We start from the raw sequence: 19006 nt of genomic DNA, 5'->3' as shown, positions 1-19006 counted from the left end.
GAGGAAAAAGGTGGCAAGATGGAAGGCAAGCAAAGGAGGCCCTGTAAGCTCTGCAGCCCGCCCTGAACCCTCAGAGGCCATGGCACACTGGCATCAGCAGAGAAGCTGCAGGAACAGCTGTGCTTGTGCACAGCTTGACATGAGGAAACCCAAGCACACTGAAGACACAGGTCACAGAGAGAAAGCCCCACCTCTGTCCCTAAGAGTGCACAGAAATCCACCTGAGGACTCTGCCCTTCCACAAGTCATGGAATTACAGGCTTTGAGCCAAGTTTGCCAGCTTTGAGAGACAGGGAGTTCATGGGTAATATTTAGGTTCCTTTTTTTTGTTCAATTCTATGATGCTTTTGTCTTTCCAAGACCAGCCAGTTCTCCCCTGAATCTGGAAACCAAAGATTCCTTTCCACTCTATGCAGTTTGAGGCATGTCAATTTACAGGTGACCAGACGCTCCTTTTAGAGGACAGGAAGGAGAACAAGGGGTAAAATATTAGAAAATATTCCTTTCCACAGAACAGAGGTCCAAGCACAGTCCCAGGAAGAGGTTTTCAAAGTGTCAGGAGAGAGCCTCACTTTTGATCAAAAAAGACATTATTCAACATTACCCATGAAAGCTCTCTTTGAAAATATTATCTCTCCTTCCGTACCACTTACAAACATATCTGTTGCCCCCATCCCTAGAATAATGCTTCACTGAGGCCTCTGGAAAGATTACTTCACACCTCCCTGCTGGGAGGGGTGGCCCTCCCCAGGGACTGTAAGAGGAGCCAGGGTGCTCCTATTTATAGATGCCCCCACGCCACTCTTGGGGACAGCTGCTGCCTTTGGAGTCGCTTTAGAGGAAGAAAAGAAAAGCTGGTCACTGCGCAAATGACACAACAATGTCCAACTGGGATTACCTTCCTGACTACCCACTCAACTCCGATTTAGTGAAGAGATTAAAGTCTGCCCTGGATGCCAAAGATGAGGAGAGAATGAGGGATTTAATCTGCACTGAAGTCACGCCCATAGATGCCGTGATAGAACTGGCCAATGACGACTGGATGAAAGACCCCTCGGCTCAGCTGCCCCCCGGCGTGCTGCTAGGTAAGCGGAATGAGCCTGCTGCATCTGGGACTTAATTACTAAGTTATACTGACAGGGTGGGCAGGTCCTGGAGGTAGAGGGGCAATTGTTCGTAAAAAGCAAATGATGTGTACTGGGATATCTGACTCTCATACATACGTGCATACACGCGTGCTGCACAGACCGTGTACATGTGTGTGCTACATAAGCAACAAGTGCAATGCAACACAAGAAACTAACTCTTGCTGCCCCCATCCTATCACAGCAGCTGCTCTACGGTTCCGCTGTTTTCCAAGCTCCTCCATTCGCATGTGTAAATTTCACCCACTGATAACCATATCACGGACACAGTTGTGTGTTCTGCTCCCTTGAGATCTAAAAAATCCAAATCTAAAGTATTTTCCATGTTGCTACCTAGTCTTCCTAATTTCAATCCCCTATCGAGAAATATTTAAACCAAATGCCTACAAAAAGATATTCGATTACCTTTTTGCTTCTATAAATAATGCTGTAGTGAGCATCTGTATTAGGAGTCATATGGCTTTTTTCTTATTTGAGATTATATCCTTCCCATAAATGCCTAGGAGCCATGTAACTAGAACAAGAACGTAACATTTTCTCCAAGTGCATTGTTTCTAAATTGGTGCCAGATTGTTTTCCACAAGGGTTTCTATTCCCTCTGACAGTGAGGTGATGTGTTTTACCACAGCCTCACCAAGGAGCACCGCCAGTAATGAATGTTTGTATTAAATTGCCGTTTCATACGTGTACACTGTTAATTCTTCCCTGCCTGTCACCCATCCCTTCTTTGCAGGTCTGGATGAAGTCTGGTCCACAGGATTTTTTCTTTGTAGGCCTCATCAGGGCAAGACTTGTCTATCTGGGGCTTGGGCAGGATCGCACCATATCTTTGAATTGTTCTTATCATTTTGTAGGACTTCTTCACCTAACATAGACATCATCCCTTTGTTATGTTTGCTGAAAGTGTTCCCTGACATGATTTACTTTTAGTGGTGTTGTGTTGTTTCCCAGCTTGTCAGGTTAGGGGGCAAGTTAGCCTTGGCCCCTAAGGGATGCTGAGGGCTCCTCTCCACCCTCATTCTCCTTCCCAACACAGGCACACACATGTACACACACGTACATGCATGCACACACACACACATGTGTACAACATGCAGGAGGAGCACGGATGGGACATGCAAGGGAGCGGCTGCTAGGGAATGGAGCTTTCGGGGCTGAGGAGAGCAGTCTGAGATTGGAGTTTCCGAGAGGTTCCACCAACCCTTGCTCATTTTGGGTCTACTTCCTGGGCTGCCTCTGACAGTGAGGGGACTTAAGCAAGCCGCTTTAGAGAGGAATCTTCTCTTGCTTCCTCTTCACCTTGGTTTTCCTAACATCTGGTGGGGGTCCAGAGCTGTGGTCCCAAATTTGGTACCTTCCATCTCTCTAGGAATTGCCCTGGGGGTGTTAGGGGAGGTTGTCATCATAAGCAGCGATTGGATCGGGAGTGCTGAGCTATACATCTTGCATTCCCTCTTGGGGCCCACCCTGCCCAAGCAGCCCCCGAGGCTGATCTCTGCAAACCTGCATGGGTCCTGCTCGCCCTCTGGCTCCTGTTGGGTGCTGGTAATGAAAGGAGCTGGGGGAGGCGAGGGCAGGGAGAGTGCTCCCCAGCCCCTCCCTGCCAGATGGCTGCTGGGTTTAGCAGCCTCCTTCTGCCGAAGGCTAGGCTCTGCCCAGCAGCTCCTGCCCCTCCTCTGGCACCATCACGTACAGGGTTAGGAATGGCTACCCACTGTGGCTGCTGCCACCCATAGATGGTCTCCTGTAGCCCCTGTAACCCTGCCTGCCTTCAGCGTACCCTGAGCTCATGCCATCTGCTTTCTGCTGGGACCTGGACAGCAGCAAGCGTCAACAGCTCTTCCTTCATCAACCTGTCCCAGCCGGTTGAAGATTTGTATATTGGGAATCTTGAACCTAAATATCCTTTCTTTTTACATTACTAATTGCCCTGCGAAGTCCTTACTGTGTGTCTCATTTTACCAAATGCTTGAAACTATGAAAACTGTGTTAGGAAATTTACATTCCTTCCACAATGAATCCGTAAGTTATAAATTACACACTGATACAGTTTGGTTGTGTCTCCACCCAAGTTTCATCTTGAATTGTAGCTCCCATAATTCCCACGTGTTGTGGGAGGGACCCAGTGGGAGATAATTGAACATGGGGGCTATTTTCCTCATGCTACTCTTCTGGTAGTAAATAAGTCTCACAAGATCTGATAGTTTCATAAGGGGCTTCTCCTTCTGTTTGGCTCTCATTATCTCTTGCCTGCCACCATGTAAGAGGTGTCTTTGTTCCTCCCTTGCCTTCCGCCATGATTGTGAGGCCTCCCCAGCCACGTGGAACTGTGAGTCCATTAAGCCTCTTTTTCTTTATAAATTACCCAGCCTCGGGTATGTCTTTATCAGCAGCATGAAAACAGACTGAGACGCATACACATGTACTTTTTCCTATCTAAGGATTCAGCAGTGCAGGGACAATCTGATACTGATGACATGTTTAAAGTGCTTGGGTCTCATCCAAGTTGGTTCAGTTTGGGATGATGGTATGCTAAATGATTAAACACATGATCCTAGGGCACTCCTTGTTATCAGTGATTTTATCACAGAGAAAGCAGGCTGGACTTCAGGACGAGGGTGCAGGGAGCAACACGTTCAGACACTCATTTGGGGTATGCCACTCTGGCTACCATGGAAACTAGGATTTGAAGGAGCAGAGAAAGGCTAGGAAGAAGTTGAGTCTAGCTGGGAGTTCATTGAAGGCTGTTGCCCAGGTGAGAGACAGCAAGAGTCTAAGCCAAGGCAGAGGAAGACACAAAGATAAAGTGACAAAGATGACAGATATTTGGGAGGTTCGATGGGAAGGTCTTGGTGATGGGTAGAGGATAGGGCCACCAGCTAAGATGGAAACAAGCGGGATCTGTGGTTATGATGATTTATTGAACCTCTACTCTGCTGAGCTGTGTAACCTCAGGAAAGTTTCTTTCTCTCTCTGGACCAACAACTCCACTAGGGTATGAGATTAGATCAGTGCTTCCAACACAGAGAACCACAAGCTTCCTGAGAAAAGCCCCATGGGTGAAATGAGCTTGGGAACTGCTTTCTGCTGGGTCCTCCCCTCAGAGACTGGCACGATGACACATCAAAGGCCTGAAGTAGTTTAAACACAAAGGGACTTAAGGATTGTGACTGCGTTTGGTATGGTTTCTCATCTCACCCCGGAGCCTCACTTTCACGTCTTCTGACCACCATAGAATTGGTGATTTGCAGATGCTCTTGGGGAATCGCTGCTGGCTTGGATCATCGTTTAGGTTCCCTCCTTCTCCATGCTTTTCTGAAGCCATCATCCCAAAGACTCACTGTCGCAGCCTAAAATGGGCATAGGTTGGGAGCAAATGTTCTCTTTCTCAAGGTAAGGGCAAGTTTGGGGGGATGATCCCTGATGGAAGAAAGAGCTGTTTGGATTCGAAGCTACGTGTAGGGTCTTTACAATTTTTGAAGAGTGATCAAAACTTACAGCAATGACCTTGAAATGCAGCACATATTGGGAATGGACACTGTCAAGCACCTAAATCCCTGAGAGGAGGACTGTGAAGAGGAAGGGATGATCACACTGGAAAACGGGGCTGGACCAAGAAGCGGGGCAGAGCTGGGGATGTCTGTCTGAGCCAGGACAAGGCCAGAGTCAAGGGTCATTTGGCAAAAGCACCTGGCGAAAGAAGAGGGAAGAGGTTTCCATCCCTAGGACAACCCCAGTAGACAGAACTCTGAGTTTCGTTCAAAAGATGACAATGTGCAAAAATGAGAGAAAGAAAAGTAACTATTCTCTCTGCATGTTGCAGGTAACATGAGGACCTTGGCTCTTACAGTGTGCTCATCACGCTCACTGGCCTGTGAACTTATTACTCCCGCCAAATAGAACAGAAAGAAACATAATTTATTTTGATGCAGCCATGTCAACATCATGAAAAAAAAAGCATAGCGGAAAAGTGGCATGGTATCCAATGGTGGAAAGGCTTTTTCTGGAGAAATCCCTCAGTGAACATGTGCCCCCACCTTGGTGCAGGCAGAAGTCAAAGGAACTGAACATCTTAGCCCCAGCAGATAGTGGGGCAAAGCACAGAACGTATCCTGCTGAGGCAGGCATTAGGCAGGAGAATGGTCATCCATTAGGGTTCTCTTAAAGAAGCAACTCACCTGTGCCCTTGTGAAGATACCTGCTGTCCTGCAAGGATGGACCTCGGACATGCCCAATGTCCTGCTGGGCTCACTGAGGCTGAGCCCCTAACTCCCCACAGTCAGCCTCCATCCCAGCAGGATCCTCCTAGCCAGGGCTGCACCTCCTCTGCTCACCTTTGCCATCTCATCCTTCCAGACCCCAGGTAGGAAAGGTCACCTCCGCTGGAAAGCCATCCCTGCCAGCTGGGACAGAAATCTTGCACCCTCCCTCCATGAAAGCATAATGCCCTGAGTCTCCATCCATTACTGAAATGCATGGCCTTGCTAGGCTGGTTTTTATATATTGACTGGACGATTCAAACCCAAATGCAACCTTCTCCAGGGCAAGAACCTCACCCGACACTCGGTTATATCCAGAGCCTAGCATGGGGTTTTAGCCCTGAGAGGAATCTCTGACTCTGGGCGCAGTGATTGACGTGGAGGAGCCAAGCCCCTGTGCTCACTCTCAGCTGTGTGGGCGCAGACTGCATTTCTACAGACACTACTGGGATTTGTGTTTCTGCAAGGAAATATTCAGTTCTACCTTCTGCCAAAGCCAAGTCTCTACTGTTTAGTACCAGCAACAACCGCATTACTTGTGCTTGCCTCTTTTCAATACCAGTTGGCTCAGTAGCCACAGAGAACACAGAGAGGGAGAAAGGACAGCTGGGGGAGGGGCGATGAGACCCATCTCGCCCCCCAAATGCATCAACTGTACAATTTGGCAACTGGTGTAATCAAACGACTTAAGAAACAACTGATTACTAATTGCGATTATTAAGGATGTCAGCATTCCACGATTTTACTGCTGATACATACAAGTCAAGATGCTACTTGAATTCTTGATTGAAATAGAAAAATAGAGGCATTGTGTTGTGGTAATAGTATTTAAGCACCCAGAGGAAAGTTAAAGAAATACTAATTGAGTTTTTATTAAGAGATCTCACCAGCAGCACGTACAGGTGGGGAATGAGTGTGGGTAAACACGCCATGGACATATGCGCACATGTGGAAATGGCGTCCATTTGTGGAATTAGACTTCTCATCTGAGGCTTGATGCAGGGCGAACCACGACACATGGGCCATATCCCGTGTCAGATGTCCTTCCTTGTGCCCGGAGAATGACATCACTCAGGACAAACCCAACAGTTGACTCTAAGTTAAATGAGCACAGCTCCTGCCTTAGAGGAATCATTTTCCAACACAGCAACAAGCAGGTACCCATCGAAGATGGCGCCAAGACGTGGTGTAATGGGAAGGGCATGCGACGGAGCGGAAGGGCACCCAGGCTCTTACCTAAGCTCTCCCATGACCTGTGTGACCTTGAACATGTCAGACCACCTCTTTGAACCTTAATTTCCTCATCTTCAAAAATGGGATTGGTCTGGATCATCTCTAAGCATCTTTACAAGTTTGGCTAACTCAGGTTCTAAGATGAATGGCTTGTGATTGTGGCGGGGATCAACAAAGCATCCCTACCCCCACTGCCTTCCCAGGAGCGGCGGATTCCAACAGGGGCCTGTGTGGACCACACCCTGCCTTCAAAGAAAGGGCTCCAGTCGTGAATTTCAGGTCAGGTAGGCAGTGAGGACACCGGCTGTGCGTAAGAAGCTGGTTTACAAACTCATATGCACAGATGAAGCAGCTTGGCTCAAGGCTTAGGAAGACTAAGTCCCCAAATCAGGGCACGTTCAAACTGAAACTGGTCCTACACAGAGGCAAAGGAGGAGGAACTGGCAACACAGCGAGGGCCTACTGTTCCCTGGATAACAGGTAAGAGCACCTCCAAGGCTCTCACCTTTTCAGTTCTCTAGCTGAGGAAAATGAGGCTTGAAGAAGTTGTGTGACATACCTTGGGTTCCACAGACAATCGGCGTTATAAACCCAGTGCCCTTTCCCATGCTCCACGATGCCTGCAGTTCCTCCCACAGCTATGCTGTACAGACGGGAGCACTGAGGCTCACCTGTGTTCCCTTGCTGGTCAATAGCCACTTAGGAGCAGAGCAGGAGCAGGTGTGCTTCCTGACTCGTAGTTGGGGGCTCTTGCTGCCTACCCACCCAGAGACATTTTGCAGGAAGGTCCATGAAAAAACTTCCCAGTGAGGATGTCTACCACCCTTTAATCTGACATGATGCATATATATGCATGTGTACACACAGGCACACACACATTCATGCATGTGTGCACACACACACACACCATCTCAGTAGGCTGGACTCCCTGGCTTCAAATCATTCAGTAAAAATAATCCAAAAAATCGTGGACAAGTGAGTGGGATGCTATGCTGGAGAATAAAAACAGAAATGGGAAGCCAGAGGTCACCCATGGCAGGGCAGGCAGGAGGAGAAGCACTCTGCTAGCTTTGCTGCTCACCCCACCAGAGAGTGTGGGGGCAGGGAGTCCCTGCTCGAAGCAAAATGAAATTAAACCTTTCTAAGTACTTATAAATCAGCACCTAATGACACTATCCCACCACCAGCCTGAGCATTGCTCTTATTACTTTGATTCACAAGCCAGGAAAAGATCCGGAATTATGCACAAATTATTGCCCCATCTTCTTAATTAACGCTGATTGCAAAATTCTTGCTAAAGTCCTTGCTAACAGACTCAATTATGCGCTGCCTGAATTGATTCACCCAGATCAAGTGGAATTTATTAGAAATACACTTTCCTACAATAACATCAGATTATCTTTGAATATAGTTAAATTATTTAGGAATAAAATGGCTGCAGCAGCAGCTCTTACTTTAGATATAGAAAAATATCCCCCACCACCTAGAATTAAAATGTTTCTTTGCTTTCTACGAGAAACACACCCTGGGCTCTTTTTTTTTCTCCCAGAAGCAGGTTGGATCACACTGTGATGAGATGAGATGCATCCCTTAGAGCTAATGGTCCGGCTTCAAAGGCATTTGGGCAAGAAAAAAAATCCTACAGGGTCGTGTCTCAGCTCCCCCCAAGTACAAACTGTCACTGCCTGTGGAACACAGTGAAATTGCAATTAGACTAAATCAGGATATTTTCAGAATCGAAATTGAGAAACAGGCTAATAAAGAAATAATGTATGCTGATGACATACATCTATTAGCATCACTCCCAAGCACACTAGTTTGGAAAGAACAAAAAGAAATGAGAATAATAGCGAAGAGTCTTTTCTACCTTCCCAAGATGACGACAGTTTCTTGCCATGAGTGCTCTACTTGGGAAATAAACATTCTGAAGGAACTAATTGGAAATGGTAGGCATGCCCTCTATAGCCTGATTCTAGCTTCCCAGCCAATGCCCTCTATAGCCTGATTCTAGCTTCCCAACCATGCCCTCTATAGCCTCATTCTAGCTTCCCAACCAATGCCCCGCTATCTTTTAATGCCACCCTCTGCACCTGGATATTGGATAAGGGCTAGGTTTGTCTGATTTGCCACATCCTGCACATAGTAGGTGCCTAGTAAATATTTATGCGCCAGGCATGGTGGTTCGTGCCTGTAACCCTCACTTTGGGAGGCTAAGGTGAACAAATCACTTGAACCCAGGAGTTTGAGACCAGCCTGGGCAACATGGTGAGACCCCATCTCTACAAAAAAATACAAAAATTAGCCGGGCGTGATGGCACACACCTATAGTCCCAGTTACTTGGGAGACTGAGGCAGGAGAGTCACTTAATCTGGAAGGTGCTGCAGTGAACCAAGATAGTGCCACTGCACTCCAGGCTGGGCAACAGTGAGATCCTGTCTCCAAAAAAATAAATGAATATGTAGAAATTAAAAATAAATAAGTATAAATAAATATTAATGTGGCAAATAGCACAGGGAAAACACTGTAGAACTCCTCTGGCTAGACCCTCGATAGAGGAACATGTTCCTGGGAGTCTGTGATCCAAAGGAAGGAAACCCAAATAAAGGGAGGAGAGCAGTGAACACAGTGCACCCAAGGCATGTCACAGGGGACAGGGAAGCAAGCAGGACCCAACAGGGACTTGGGTGTGTGTAAATCAGAGAAGGGAGGAAGAGGAAGCACCAGGCAAAGAGATTGGGACAATATTGTTTGAGGCCACAAATTCAAGGCACAGGTGTTTACACTTACTCAGAAACCTCCACGAGGAGCCATTCAGCAAAGGAATGAGGTCATCTCAATTTGGAAAGAAAACATCTGACTCTTTTACCTAGGTAAAGAGAAAGATAGAGGAAAAAGGACAACTGCCAGGAGATGTCGCCAGCTGTCCCCTCACAGCCACCCTTCTCTCCTGCTTTACCAACAAAATCCCTGGGGCATGCAATGTGCCCACCTGGAAAAGAAATATATCTCCCCACTGTGTTAGCCTATTCTCACATTGCAAGAAAGAATTACCAGGCCAGGCACAGTGGCTCATACCAGCACTTTGAGAGGCAGAGATGGGCGGATCACCTGAAGTCAGGAGTTCAAGACCAGCTTGGCCAACACGGTGAAACCCTGTCTGTACAAAAAATACAAAAATTAGCCAGGTGTGGTGGTGGGTGCCTGTAATCCCAGCTACTCAGGAGGCTGAGGCGGGAGAATCATTTGAACCTGGGAGGCGGAAGTTGCAGTGAGTCAAGATGGCGCCATTGCACTCAGCTTGGGCAACAGAGTGAGAAGCTGTCTCAAAGGAAAAAGAAAAAAGAAATACCAGAGGTTGAACTGGCTCACAGTTCTGCAGGCTGTACAGGAAGCCTATCCATTTCTGCTTCTGGGGAGACCTCAGGAAGCTTCTAATCATGATGGAAGGCAAATGGGGAGCAGGCAGCTTAAGTGGCAGGGGCAGAAGCAGGAGAAAGAGTAGGGTGGGGAGCGCTACACACTTGTAAACAACCAGACCTCACTAGAACTCACTATCTTGAGAACAGCACCAAGGGGAAGGCACTAAACCATTCATGAGAGCTCCGCCCCATCATCCCATCAGGCTCCGCCTCCAACATTGGGAATGACAGTTGGCATGAGATCTGGGTGGGGACACAAATCCAAACCATATCACCTGCCTCCCCGTCCCTTGAAGTTCGGGCTGGTCTCGTTCTCAACAATGGGCATAACAGCAGATGCGAGATGACAGAAGGCAGAGCCCGCAAATGTGAAACCATCAATAGAAAAGTATTTGATCTGAAGAAGAGAAGGTTAAATGATGGGAAATAAAATGAACAGGGACTGTGGGACAAGATACAAGGTTTAACATACTCAATGGGAGTCCAAGAAAGAGAAGAAAAAGAGATGGAAAATAAATGATTAAAGAAATAACTACCAAACGTTTCCCAAATTTAGTGGTAAAAGATGTAAGTTTACAGATTCAAGAAGTTCAGCCAACCAGAAGGGCAGAGTTGGCAGAAGAGACTCAGGTGTGTGGGCTCGCGTGCCTGAATATTCAATTCCTGTTGTTGAGTCAGGTTTACTTTGAGAATAAAGAGCAGGTTTCATTGGCCTGGCACAGTGGCTCGCACCTTTAATCCCAGCACTTTGGGAGGTCGAGAAGGTTGGATCACGAGGTCAGGAGTTCGAGACCAGCCTGACCAACATGGTGAAACCCCGTCTCTACTAAAATACAAAAAACGATAATAATAATAAAATAAGCCGGGCATGGTGGCAGGCATCTGTACTCCCAGCTACTCAGGAGGCTGAGGCAGGAGAATGGCTTGAATTCAGGAGGCAGAGGTTGCAGTGAGCTGAGATCATGCCACTGCACTCCAGCCTCCTGGGGAAACCAGGAAGTCTCCTGTCAGAGTGAGACTCTGTCTCAAATAAAAAGAGCAGGTTTCATGGGAGTGAAGAGGTGAAACATGAGCAGAGAGAAGGGTGCAGTACATTCGATATATGGAGATGAGTCATGTAACTCTTCCTCCTGCAAACCTGCCATGGTTCTGTACTGCCTACAGCAAAGGCTGGCACTATGGCCTGTGGGCTGGCTGCCTGTTTTTATGAATAAAGTTTTATTGGAACTCAGTCACCTCCTTCATTTACATATTCTTTACGGCTGCTTTCATGTGAGTGTGGCAGAATTGGGCAGTTGCCACAGAGACCATATGACCTGCAAAATGTAAACTAATGACTGTCTGGCACTTTATGGAATAAGTTTGGTGACTCCTGTCCAACAACACACGGTTTAAATTTTATAGCAGGCACCCAAAGGCCCAAAGATGTGCCCTGAGCTCACTCAGCCCTGCCATTTTCTCCCAGCATCCCTGCAACCCCCAGAGACTGATTAGTCACACGGCTACTCTGAATGTGGTGGGAGGCAGGAGTCACTCGGAACTGTTTGGCACCAAAATTGACAGTAAGCATTTAGACATGTTTACAGCAATTTAACACATTAACATAACATCCATGTGTGTCATTTGCAGATGTGTAATTACCTGTTGGTTTTTGGTCTTATTTTTGCCAGTAACTAATTTCATAGTATTCTGAAACAGAATCAGACCAGGTGAAGTGGCTCAGGTCTGTCATCCCAGCACTTTGGAAGGCTGAGGTGGGAGGACTGCTGAGCCCAGGAGATCAGTTTTACAGTGAGCTATGATTGTGCCACTGCACTGTAGCCTAGGCAACAAAATGAGACGCTAGCCTTCAAAAATAAAATATAAATATAAATATAAAGACTGAAACCCTTGAATGAGAATCAATCCGCAACAAATTAGAACCAGAAAGAAAATCCTTGGTCCCTCACCTCGGGTGCTAGAGAAACTCTGGTTCAAGCCCTGTCTCCACAACACCCCAGTCCCCAGCCCCCTCCTGGCCTTCGCACAGCCACCTCCTCTGCTGCTTCCTGTCCTCTCGTGTGCCAGCAACACACCCACCATCCTCCCAGGTGGCTCGCGAGCTCAGGGGTCAGCGTTGGATGCTGACCGGAGTTTGCTTGGCAGGAAACTTCCTAGGATCAACACCCAGAAAGCCAGGCTGGCGAGGGTGGTGGGGATCCTTGATGCCACCTAACTGTGCCTTGGCTGACTGCAAGGGCAGCTCTGAAACAGATATGACCTGTCACAGTTTTCCCTGCATGAGGCCAAAACGGCAGGACAGCTCTGGCTGCATCTGGATCCATCACTGGATCTGGCCATCTTGGGAAGGGTGTTCTTGGGTGAGGCAGCTCTGCAGCTGCGGTAAACCCTGGAGGAGCTGACAGCTGGGGTAACAAGTCCTCCCTACAGCTGGGATCTGGAGGCTCATCTCTGTGCATCAAAGGCTCTAGGCCCCTCTCTCCTCCCAGCCCTGAATCACAGGCCTGCTTCATTTCCTACTCAGGGGCCCCTCTGCCTGACCCCTCCACATCATCAAAGGGCTGGCTGCCTTCCTGACCGCACCTGTGTCCCCATGCACCATAGCATCGTGGCTAGTGACTCCTGACTCTTGCTCAGGCCAGAACATAGGGTACAGCTCCCCGCAGCAATAGATCAAGAGAAGGAAACAGACATCCTGGGGAGGAAATGCACCTTCCGCATCCTACACGTCCCTCTCACTTTTCTCAGATGCCACGTTAGGGGAAGCTGGCCCTATCCCTACCACATCACTCTGATGCCTTATTTGAGGCATCTTCATCTTAACACCAGTACCTCCATACAGCAGTGATCTGATTCCACCGCTGGTTAATAGTGGCCACGGCTGCCCTCCCACTCAATTCATTCCTTAAAGGCAAGAATTTCGTGTGTGTGTGTGTGTGTGCACGCACGTGTGTGTGTGTGTGAGAGAGAGAGAGAGACGGAGTCTCGCTCACTCTGCTGCTCAGGCTGGAGTGCAGTGACGCAATCTTAACTCACTACAACCTCCGCCTCCCAGGTTCAAGCAATTCTCCTGTCTCACCCTCCAAGTAGCTGGGACTGTAGGCGCACACCACCATGCTTGTCTAATTCTTGTACTTTTATTAAAGACGGGGTTTCACCACGTTGGTCAGGCTGGTCTGGAACTCCTGACCTCAGGTGATCCACCTGCCTTGGCCTCCCAAAGTGCTGGGATTACAGGCATGAGCCACCATGCCCAGCCAGATTTCTATTCATTTCTCTAAGCTTCCAAAACCTGAAGAATGCTCTGTACATGTAAACTCAGTATAGAACATTTCCAAACTGAACAGAAATGTACCCTCCCACCTGCAACCTAGGAGGGCGCTATGTCACTGAACTCTTCAAAAACTTGACTTTTAAAAAATCTTTCACAGTAGGCAAAAAGATCTCTTGTCATTTTTAACTTGCATTTTAAGTTGGTAAAATTGGACATGACATGTAGGTTTTGGCAGTCACTTGCAGTTCTTATCACGTTTTTCCTGTTTTTCTGTTGGAAGTTTAAAGTTCTAATTTTGGACTTTAACTCCATCAGACAAAACTGGCCTCACGTTGCTGCATGCAGAGACGACCAAATCGTCTCCCAGACCGCCCTTCTCAACTGCAGGATAGGTAAACTTCTCATTTCTAGAAGGGATATAAAGGATCACAGGGCAGAACAATCAGACCAAACCAGCTTCAAGAGAGAAGTATTTTGCTCCCTGTGTGAGATTCATAAAAAACAATCAGTCTGAACATGCAATTTGTCTCAAGAGGCAGGAGCTGCAATTTTATCATGTAATTAAATCCCCATGCCAGTTGTAAAGAAACTTCTTCGCCTTTATCATAGAGAGCTTCAATGATATGCTTTCCAGCAATGTCCCCAGAGCCTATAAATGTCTTTCCAAGGCTATTTACTCGTGGTTGTGCACGCTGAGGATTGGGCCGCTGCATTTTGCACTCATCCACAGCTGATACATGGCGTTCAAGGGCACCTTTGTTTCTGAGCTTCCAAAAAAGCCTTCCTGGGCTGCCAATGAAAGCGGCACTTGACCTTTGGATAAGATCACATTAATAATGGGAAGTGTCTGTTGTTATGCATTATCCACACTGGGCTTGGTAGCAATGATGGGAAAATAAGTTAGCGAGGTGGTTTCCTCCCTTATTGTGTTCCTCCACATGATGGAAATGAGATTTCTTAATAATGTGAAATCAGCACAGACAATTTAAGTCATTATTAATAGATGCACTTGATCTGAGGAAGTAAAATGTTTTAATGTTTTGTTAAATGAGGTGTGCTGTGCTAACATTGTTATTCAGAGAGGAGGTTGAGCTACTTTGACATTTTTGATATTAATGTCTGTGTGACTAACTCTGGTGGATGGATGTGTCCTGGAACTCTTAAAAGCAGAACTTTATACACCTGCCCAGCTTCTTATTTTTAAAACATTTTTAAAAAAATTCTGCAGGGAGTGGGGTGAAGGAAAGGTGGCGTTAGACATTAAAACAGGAAGAATAAAGACCAGAAAAAGGTGTGAAAGTAACTCCGCTGGAAGGCCTGAAGCTGTTGCACAAGTTGGTAGGGATATTCTTATCCCAGAGTCCAGTCAGACTTCGTTCATGGACATTTACAAAAACCCTTTCACCTGGGAAGTATGAAACTGACCAGGTCAACAACGTGCACTGGCATATTTAAGAAAGAGTGCACGAAATTTCACAGTGGCCACAAGGGTGGACTTCCTGCCCCTGTCTGTCCACGTGGACACTTGACCCCAGAAGGAAGCCAGACGTTTGCCAGTGACCCAGGAAAGGATCTGAACATTTGCCCTTTCCCAAGAACAAGAGAAAATATCAGGGGCATCCTGCAGCCTCAAAAACTCTACCTCTTGGCTTAAAGGCATGGCAAGTTGTGGCTGTGGAAAACACAGCTCGCCAGCCCCAGGTTTCAGCCTCAGCTAGATTAATCCTTGGAGGCTTCTGGAAAAAGGAAAATCACTAGTCAACTCAATGGCAGGAAGCGAAGGTCCCAATATCACATGAAAATAATAATCACCATTCAAATACTACCATTTGGATATCCCACTATAATTCCAAGGTGGATTTTACTTTCATCATTTCATTTGATCCAGAAGCAAAACCTCCCTCTCATTAGCTACTGACGCTATAGGACTCAGTTATAAAGAACTCATGTGTCTGTCTCCTGCAGACAAAACATTATGTTTATTATTTAAGTCTCCAAAATATTCTGTGCAAAATTATATTTAAATCCAGTTGACTACCTGGCTAATATTAGAGAAATTCAGTCTATTCATTCAGCCACCCAGACACAAGCCAGGCTCATCTCCTGTTTGGATTCTTTTTTTTTTCTTTTTTTTTGGGGGGGGGTGGGGAGAGACAGATTCTTGCTCTGTCACCCAGGCTGGAGTGCAATGGCATGATCTCGGCTAACTGCAACCTCCACCTCCTGGGTTCAAGCGGTTCTCTTGCCTCAGCCTCCAGAGTATCTGGGATTACAGGCTCCCACCACCACGCCTGGCTAATTTTTTGTATTTTTAGTAGAGATGGGGTTTCACTATGTTGGCCAGGCTGGTCTCGAACTCCTGACTTCATGATCCGCCCGTCTCAGCCTCCCAAAGTGCTGGGATTACAGGCGTGAGCCAACGCACTCAGCCCCCTGCTTACATTCTTGGCTTCCTTTCCCTAAATTTACTTCATGCTCTGCAACAAAAGACCACAGCAATTACCTTTGTTTAGTACTCTGCCGTGGTCCACCCACACAAATGAGCTTCCTCCGTCAAATAAGTACCATCTGAAAACTAAAAATATTAAATGTACTGGTTTGGAGAAAAGCATATTCATCAGAATCCCTGTCTTTCAAGAAGGGCACTGTATTTGTTCAGAAGCATTTCCTTGACCAGCACCGTGGAGTAGAAGCTCCATGGGCCCTGGTAATGCACAGTACAACACTGAAGGAAAAACTGGGAGGATTTCCGTGGTTGTACCAGAGAGAAAGGAAGCAGAAGTGGAAGTGAAAAGTGGAATAAGGCTGTGCAAACTGTCACTGGCCCCTTCACATCCTCAGTGTGATTGCCAGATACACTAAGTGATGCTATGAGTGGGCTAGCTTGAAAACAAACCAACCAACGAAGAAAAATCAAAGGAGCCAATCGTGGCTGGCTTGTGGGAGGAGAGCAGAAGGTACACAGTGCAAGCAAACACAGAGGTCAAGGGCAACACCAGGAGGCAAAGTACAGGTGCTCTCAGGAGTTTTTGGAGGGACTCTCCGTTCCACAAAGCCAAGAGTCCCAATGAGAAAGGGAACTTAAATCAACATCTATCTGACATAAGTTACTCTTACTGTATAGACATGCTCTGAATGTTTTCAAATAATCTGCTGCATTTATGCCACCTAAATTTGAGTATAAATATTAATGCATCGAAACAACCAACAACCTCTGAACTTAAAAACAAGAGAAAGAAATTTCTAGAGCCCCAAACAGGGAACCCATAGCAGTGAGTAGCTGTTTAAGCCACGGATTCCCATGCGCTTGGGGTTTGAATGCCTTTGCATGCCTTGTGGCATCGACTGAATCAACCTGTTTCTCTGATCTGTTGAGATCTTTTGGAATCTTGTCTGTGTCATGCTCCATGCCATCCATCCGATAGCTCTCCTTCCATATATTCATTCAAATCACTGATACGTATCATACAAAATGGAGGTAAGTCCCAGGATAAAAGCCATTCCACAGTGCATGGCAAGGATCACACATTCCACGGCTGCCTTTCCCAGCAATGGTTCTCAACCCTGGCTGCCTGTTTCAAGTACCTGGGGACTCTAACAGTCACGATACCCACGCTGCACCTCCGGCCCATTATGCCTGAAACTTTCAGGTGGGCTCCAGGCATCCTGTTGCCCAGGTGATTCCTTTCTGCAGCCAAGGTTTGAACCACTGCTGTTGAGGTACCATGTGTATTATTTCTCCAGTTTGCATTATGTAGCCAGAGTTTCCTAAAGAACGACTCACACTGTTTCCATCTTCTCCAAGAGGCTTTCACGAAACTTTCATTTCAAGTTGTTGCCTACACCTTCTCTGCATATTTACGGTAACCATGTCACAAAAGAAAATTCTGGTTCACCCCAATGTGTTCCTAGTGACTCACAGAGCTCCAGAGGACTCCACTGCATTTCTAAATACTCCAAAACCATCTTTTTCATAATCCGTGTAGGGATCTTGTCCAGATCTAATGTCGAGACCATGAGTCTGAGGAATCCAAAGTCTCTTTCCTTTTGAAAACTAAACCCTAGTCTTCTGGTCCTTCTTTTCTTTTACCACAGTTCCTCAAAGATTTTGACAATTGTTCAGGAACTTCATACACAAATTGAAAGAAGCTGAATTTGTATATGTACTAAAGCTGGCAGAGAAGATAAAACCTGAGTTCTATCTTGAGGCTAAGCGGAGAAGGGTGAGGACCAAAAAAATAATGAGATTAAAATGACTTGACCCAAGTAAGCTGTAGATAATATGAAGGCAGCAGGTAACAAAGAGCCCAGCCAAGAGCACTGGGTCAGAACACAGTTATTCACTCAACTACAGGACATCGCTCAGCTGCCGGAAAAGAAGACTAAAGAACCCCTGTCTGCTGGAGTCCTCCACTCCTTGCTTTCTCCTGTTTGATCCTGGCAGGCAGAGGCATTGTTAGGTTTTTTTGCCTCTGAACCCTCAAACCTTAAGACTCACCCTAAAACACAGTAAAGATTACATAAATGCTTATTGAATGAATAAATGAATGCATGGATTCGTTTTCAGGTTGGTTGGTTTGTTTTAATGCAGTCATGATCATGTGGGTCTTCTTTAAAAAACAAAGACAGCTCTCTGCCATGCTTCTGAAGTAATCTGCATGTCTTACTTATGAACTAATGCTATCTACCAGGAGCTATTTTTAAAGCTCTTTCTCTCTCTCTCTCTCTCTCTCTCTCTCTCTCTCTCACACACACACACACACACACACACACACACACACACACACACACAAACACAAAGTCTGTTCCTTGACTGCTACGCCTTACCTACTGAAATCAAGCTTGGATATTTAGGGCGCTGTTGACAAATAACACTGGAAAGCTAAATTTAGCGTCTAATGCAGTGTGGAATGACTTTTATCCCTGGACTTACCTCCAGTGTCCCACCCCTTTTAAAAATAACCAGTGACAAGCTATATCAGGCATCAGAAAATTTGCTAGTTTAAAGTGAAACACCAGTCCAAGTTGGATCCGATTATAGCTGTGCCTGAGTAAGAAGTTTATCTAATCACAAACAACCAATCTGAGAAAAAATAAAATGGCAACATGGCTATGCTTAGAGAAATGAAGACCCAAAGAGCTTCATACTGCTGGGGAAATGCATAGTGCAGCTGCCGGACACACACATGAAGGAGGAAAGGAATTGACACCGAAGCCCGCCACGTTGTTCTGGTGGACGTTTGAGAAGGGAAGTGGTCTGCACCGTGAAATTGCTGGTCATTTATGCAAGCAAATGCATTTTATCTCTGATGAAGTCTCTAAGTTCCTTACAAACAGCGTCTATTTCTTCTTCCCTGATGCATTTCCCATGGCACCAGCAGACTCCTAGGCACACAGTGGATCCTTTGGGAAACAAAAAATCTCTGCTGTTACCATTGATGCTGCTTTTGCTACTGATGATATGGATGAGGAAGACGAAATTTAAAAACATATGAATCGGGCTGGGTGCGGTGGCTCAAGCCTGTAATCCCAGCACTTTGGGAGGCCGAGGCGGGTGGATCACGAGGTCAAGAGATCGAAACCATCCTGGTCAACACAGTGAAACCCCGTCTCTACTAAAAATACATAAAATTAGCTGGGCATGGTGGTGTGTGCCTGTAATCCCAGCTACTCAG

The 19006-nt window shown here is 46.5% G+C and overlaps 1 protein-coding gene across 2 annotated transcripts in view; it reads left to right on the top strand.

The window, feature by feature from the left end:
- Positions 1-803: 803 nt before the first annotated feature.
- ASB18 (ankyrin repeat and SOCS box containing 18) overlaps positions 804-19006 on the top strand; it is a 64741-nt gene continuing 46538 nt past the window's right edge. Inside the window, exons 1-2 of one of the 2 annotated variants that reach the window (XR_005201723.1) lie at positions 868-1085; positions 14560-15460. Coding sequence is in view for 1 of the 2 variants with exons in the window: in XM_017537736.2 (XP_017393225.1) it covers positions 881-1085 (205 nt within the window). In the remaining variant the exon portion in view is untranslated. Of the gene's footprint in view, positions 1086-14559; positions 15461-19006 lie in introns of those variants that run through there. The other variant, XM_017537736.2, reaches the window with a different exon arrangement.

Source organism: Cebus imitator, unplaced genomic scaffold (genome assembly GCF_001604975.1).
Source record: "Cebus imitator isolate Cc_AM_T3 unplaced genomic scaffold, Cebus_imitator-1.0 Scaffold106, whole genome shotgun sequence".
Taxonomy (NCBI): Eukaryota; Metazoa; Chordata; class Mammalia; order Primates; family Cebidae; genus Cebus; species Cebus imitator.
Note: the sequence above shows the minus strand (reverse complement) of the source record. Positions and strands in the feature narration are given on the sequence as shown.